The sequence below is a fragment of the Durio zibethinus genome, chromosome 5 (assembly GCF_047325235.1).
Source record: "Durio zibethinus cultivar Kanyao isolate XHJ-2024 chromosome 5, ASM4732523v1, whole genome shotgun sequence".
In the NCBI taxonomy this organism is placed as follows: domain Eukaryota; kingdom Viridiplantae; phylum Streptophyta; class Magnoliopsida; order Malvales; family Malvaceae; genus Durio; species Durio zibethinus.
In genome coordinates this window covers 32,700,310-32,706,599 of record NC_143166.1, presented here as the reverse complement: position 1 = coordinate 32,706,599, position 6,290 = coordinate 32,700,310, and the positions used below count along the sequence as shown (strand labels likewise).

At 36.5% G+C, this 6,290-nt stretch overlaps 1 protein-coding gene across 1 annotated transcript; it reads right to left on the bottom strand.

Annotated features, from left to right (window-relative positions):
• Positions 1-2,720: 2,720 nt before the first annotated feature.
• Positions 2,721-3,954, bottom strand: LOC111282704 (protein RADIALIS-like 1). The gene is made up of 2 exons (XM_022870905.2): positions 3,531-3,954; positions 2,721-2,985 (listed from the first exon to the last, which is right to left on the bottom strand). The coding sequence occupies exons 1-2, from the start codon at positions 3,781-3,783 to the stop codon at positions 2,981-2,983; spliced, it is 258 nt and encodes an 85-aa protein (XP_022726640.2). The 5' UTR covers positions 3,784-3,954; the 3' UTR covers positions 2,721-2,980.
• Positions 3,955-6,290: the final 2,336 nt, after the last annotated feature.

Below are 6,290 nucleotides of genomic sequence, written 5' to 3'. Positions count from 1 at the left end.
GCCCCTTTTTTTTGTCCCATTTGAAATTGATGATATATGTGGGCCATGGATGCATACATAAATATCGATGTTGATAAACCACATAGGATTAAGCTAAATTTAAAGGATCAAATTTAGTAAAATTAATGTATGTTTACCATTTTAAAATCCCATTGAACATTCTGAATAAGTGTTTTTATCCCTTTAAAAAGAATTTTCCCAATTCTTGTGCATTGACATATAAATGTTTAATAAAAAATTTAAACTTTCAAGAGATGTTATTTAAATGGTTGCCATGGTGCATGGGAACTTTTGGTTCCCAAGTTGTATTTGTGTTGTTTTATCCAATGATCTGTTGATGAATTTTGAGTAAAACATATTTGAATAAGGAAGACCATTATTTTGTGCCAGACTGAATTGTTTGGTTCATTAATTTTCAGATGTTTGGAATGTCAGAAAATTGTTGCATAAAGGAATGCTGCTGACTCCAAAGGGGTTGAAACTTTCTCTTCCACTCCAAACGACCCTGTCTGGTAGTAATGGTTGGTGTCCTGTCCCCTCCCCGACGATGATTTGGCCATGAATTAATATGTATTGTATTATATATCTGGTGCATAATTGATCAGGAAATGAAATTTCCCCACAAGGTCTGGGCAACATTAATGGCCTACTCAACAGAGAGGTAGCCCCCTGTGTGATCGCTAGTTGTTTTTTCAGAAGCTTTACATTGACGCTGATACACTTGATGGATGTCAAGGAATCTCCACAATATGAAATGCAGAAAGGCATCTTTCCTTTTACTAAAATGGGTTGCTCGGTCTGAACCAAAAAGGGGAAAAGGACAACTAAGTTCTGTTATTATAAAAATTGTTCAAGCAATTTGATGCCCAAGGTCAAGTTGTTCTACTTTATATGATCTTAAAATTCAGCCATGTGAGAATTTCAGTGTGGTGTGTGTATGCATTCTTTCTCTTTTCTTTGCTGGACATTATTTCAAGGGTATAACAAATAAATATAAGCCCTTGCTCTTTTGTAGGAAACCCTATCCAGGTTGGAATTTCACCCAAGGAAGGATTGGTCAAATAATCACAGCCAAACCCTAGGAGTATATATAGAAATCAAAAGACCCATTTCAAGACTATTTTATATGAAAAAGAATATCCGAAATTTGCTCGGCAATTCCTATCCGTGAGCATACCTAGACTTCTGTTACCATATGCAAAGGTGGAAGTAATTTCTTGTGGATTTTATGTATAACTGGGCTTTCAATGGGAATGGGATTCACTACGTGATGGTTAAGTCATCATCAGTAATTATGAAATTTACACTGAAACATAATTTAGAAGTAGAAAGGCCTAGGGTCTAAGGATTTAAGCGGTTATAATAGCTCGTTCGCATAAAAAAATGGTGGAAGTAATATTATCAGTTGGATCTTGCTAGAATTGAAGGCCAACATATTGGACGCTCTCCAATAAAAGTTAAAAGAGTCAATGGCCACGGGCACATGCTTCATCCCGCATATTGTGAGAGGTTGTTCAACGACAAACCTACCAGCACGCTTCTGAATTCTTATTTGTGCAGTTTAGCCAAATTATAGCAATCCCTGCAATCATTAACGTTGAATATCCTGACTTTTAGGTTTAGATATTCACGAGTTTATGGCTTAAACTAGCTTATTTGGAGCAACAGCTAGGGTCATTATCTTACACGTACATCTGCTACAGCTAAAAGAAGCAGATGCTGCCCGGCTGCATGCTTCGAGCACATTCTTGCCCTGCTATCATGAGGCATGGGGACCGTCCCAAGAACTGATAATTGAGAGTTTAGTTAAGGTCTCGATGCTTAATCATATCCTAAATTCAGTACGACCGGGATCTTAATTTGCTGACAAGGTTGTTGTCCTCATTTTTTAATACTAGTAAAAACAGTCTACGTTTACCCCTTTGGGCACCAAATTATTTGCACAACATATCAAAGGTCATCATGTACAATGAGTTGTATCATGTTTGTGAGGCTGAGAGTTCCCGTCATGTTTTTTATTCAGAAATTGAGAACCTTGCTAGATTCCTAGCATAGCTTTACAAGATCCAATAGGGGGCCTATATCAGATTCAGCTACTGGCTTAATTCGGTAGCCCGAAGACAAGAGGGTGTAACAATAATAAGATGAAGATACTTCCTGTTTTACAAAGTCCAGAAGCTATAATTAAGCTTCTGTTTTCTTTTTTACTTTAGTTGCTGATGGAAGAGAGATATGAATTGAAGTTTTGTATTGTACAATAGGCCCATGGAGTATATTTACCCACAAAGATACTAGTAAAGACTCAAGGGTCTCAAAAGAAAGAAAAAAAACATTGGGGTCGAATGATAAACGCACACATCTATGCGATGGGAGCGCTCCTACCCGCCTCCCAAATGAACCGTTAGCAACCAGAAAGCTGATGGTAACATACATATGCAAATGCACATGGGAGGTGCTGTTCCTATTTGTCAAGCCAAGTTAATTTTGGCTAACTAATTTCAATCTAATCACCTTCCCGCCTCTTCACCCCATATTTGTTCTTTAGTGATTCCAATGCTGATGTACGTTTATCAATATCACAGTGTTCATCTCGTAAGAACTCACTGTCAGATTATATCTGATTCATTATGAAATTTCTTATTGTAATTTGATTCTTCAGTTCTTTCAATTCAACTTGGAAATTATTTATTTGTTGTACTGAAAATAAAAGCGCTACAAGATAAACAAAATACGTACTATATTTATTCCAACAGGAGATGCTTTCACAACAAAAACACAGGGAGGAAGCAAGGATCACATTAATTATGTGTCTGTTCCTGATACATTTAGCGACATAAATATGAGCACAAAAAAACTTAGAAGAGGAAATGGAATCACTAATCGCGATTCTTCTATTAGTACTATCACTTATTAATACTAGTAGCAGCTAGCGCAATGGATCATCAGATGCAAGTCCATTCTTCAGTTGAGCTCGAATTTTTCATCCTGCACATGGTTAAAGCTCAGAGTTATCAGAGGGAGCCACGTCAAAGTGCATCAGGAAAATGACTCGTGAGCTAGGAGAGGAGACAACAGATTAGAAAAATCAGAAGTGCTATGATTCCTAGGGTCTAATTTTATTAGACTCTATGCATAGGATTGAAATTATGTAAATGGGTCCTCATGCAAATTTTTTAAAACTACATTTCTGATTCCATTTTTAAAAGCTTGAGCTTTGTTGGTTATACTTATGAAAGCAAATAAAAGTAGTAGCAAAGAGGCTAATCAACTCGTTATTCAGTGTTCTCTGATGACAAGTGGGGTGTAGAACTGCCTTGTGCCTAAACATAAGGAGTCAGAGAATCAATTTAAAGTTGAGGGTCAGGCGTTCCCTTTTTGGGATTTAGCCACGTTTAATTTGCTATGGCATGGTTATAATAAAAGTCGAGATATTCTAATTGCTGTACAGGCTAACACCAATGAAAAAGCTAAATCTCTAGTCACTTTGTTAGGTGAAGGTCTATTCTTTAATAGAATTTTACTAGCTTTACCTCGGCTATTCCCGCCAGTGGTCTTGTAGTTGGGGAAGGGCACTTGGCCTGATTCGATATGCTTGACATCCGCCACAAGCAGCTCATAGTGCCTCTTCACTTGCTCAGCAGTTTTCCCTCCAACCGCCTTGGCAACATTGTACCAACGGTCAGGGGTGTCCTTATCATACACAGCCAAAGCCCTTTCAAAGTCTTTGTTTTGCTTGGCAGTCCATGAACCAGAACCACGGGAGGACATTGAGCTTGATGCCATTTTCTTATGCTAATCAATGTAAAATAGCAGTTCAAACTTAGGCAAGAAAAGTGTTGTAATTAAAGAATCACTATTTAGAATGGTTTCTTTGGTAAAAAGCAAGGAAATAGATTGGAGCAGGATATAGGGTCAAACAAAAGAAGACTGCAGTCAAGGGGTTATTATGAGCAAAGAGGTGGCAATGGCCGCTCTTTATAAGCAGAGGAGTAGGGAGGGTTAGGTGGGGTATATGTCCAGTTGGCGTAGATATCTTGCAAAGCATCAAGAATTTTAATGATTTGTCTCCTTAGGAACCACAAAATGTTGTAGGACAAAGAAGGACTGAAATCAGTAAGAGAATCAGTTTCTCCAAAAACCAAATAAAAATGTGTTTTAACAGTACTAAATAAATACAAGCATTTAAGTCCTTTTCTTCGCTTATTATTCTGCATATGATATGAGCCAAGGTAAAAATTTCTTTCTTCTTCTCTTTATAACAATCATGTGAAGTGTGAACTGATTGGTAATATCAGAAAACACAGAAAAAGTATTGCTTAAATGGAGTAGACAGAAAAAGTAACGCTTAAAAGGAGTAGATTCCGGAGAAGCCTCCCCTTGTTTTTGCCAATGGTAAAAAACTTTAGTTGATCGACATAATTCACGTGGTTTTGGACTATGAAGTTCCTACTTCATGGACAACAAAGTAATTTCAGTTGATCAGAGAGCCTTGGAAGATAAGCATGTTAGGACTATGAAGTTCCAATACCTGCTGAGGAAAAGAAGCAAAATAGAAATCCCAGGGAAATTAAAGTTTGTTCCTTACGCATGTTAGGATTTTTCTGTTTTTCAGATTTCAATTTGCCCTTTGCATGTTCTTATTCTTCTCCTTGCATGCGCTCAGGTGGGTCCTTTCTCTCGAACCGTAGACCAAAATCTAGTGTCCGTACTATAATTTCACGTGTTCACCAATCACCATACTGTTAATATTATCCTTCGAGACAGTTGAAGGAAGAGTTTTGTTTTGTGGGTTTCTATTCTATTTCTAAAAGTCTTTCTTATTAGTTGTACACTGTGTCCTGAACAACATTCTAAGCATTCTAGCAGGCTTTGTTGATTTCGTACAATCATAATCTTGTGTTTTTTCTCCTACAATGGTCAAACATTTGTTGGATGTTTGGTTTTCTGGTAAAAGGGTGTGTCGTGGCAAAGTTTTCTGTTCTCTCGAACCGTAGACCAAAATCTAGTGTCCGTACTATAATTTCACGTGTTCACCAATCACCATACTGTTAATATTATACTTCGAGACAGTTGAAGGAAGAGTTTTGTTTTGTGGGTTTCAATTCTATTCCTAAGAGTCTTTCTTGTGAGTTGTACACTGTGTCCTGAACAACATTCCAAGCATTCTAGCAGGCTTTGTTGATTTCGTACAATCATAATCTTGGGTTTTTTCTCCTACAATGGTCAAACATTTGTTGGATGTTTGGTTTTCTGGCAAAAGGGTGTGTCGTGGCAAAGTTTTCTGACAAATCTCTCTTACAAGATCCTCTATACGGTAGAATTCATTCCTCCTGGACTCTGAGATTTTCTGCTTTGCTAAATTTAAGACATGATCAAATTTCAAAGAAGACCGATTTGTTGAATAAAAAAGTTGAAAACCCTTTTTTCCCCAGCATAAAACAATTAGAAAGAAGCTGTCTTTATTAGATTTATTGTTTTTCATTTCGATCACTGAGGCATCAATATCAAAGAGGGGGAAAAGCATGTTTTATATGATCAATGAGCTCGTTATAAGGCAATGTGTAAATATAAAATCTTGTTTATCATATTGCACATATGGAAACCACTTGTTTAAGCCCTGCAAAAGGAGCAAAGAAAATGTGACAAGCAGAGATAGGATTAAAATAACAGTACTACATGGTAAATTATTTGATGCAGTCCCTTTCAAATAGTCCCTAAAATGTGCAAAACACATCCAAAGCTGGCATCAGATAAAAATAAACAGAATAATACTATGTATGAGAAAGGATATCCATGGTTCATCGAGTTAGCCCATTAGTTCTTCAATTTTTGTGCCTTGTAGTGCAGTAATTATTTTTTTTTTTATGGCAGAATTTGGTTATTCCTTGTTTAAATGAAAATTTGATTTGATCTCTTGCTCTTTTTTTTTTTTTTTATGGTGAAACAGATGAGTTGGAGCTTGGCTGGTCCATATCTTTGCACCTTCAATGATGAAGATCCACCATAATTTACCTGAACTGAGTTCAGGTTAGGCAGGCACAACCAAATTGCAATAATTTGACAGAATCTTTTATTGGCCTTGTTATAAGGAGCCCCCATGTGGAATTTTAACTCTTCTTTCTTTTCTTTTCTTTTATTATTATTATTTTTTTTTTTTACTTTTTGTTTATAAGGTTTTCTGATTAGGCGATTCCCCTAAAAATATCAACAGAAGATCTGGATTTGAACAGATTATACAAAGATAATTTCCAGAACATCTTTTAATTTGATCATATCTCTGACTCTTCTAC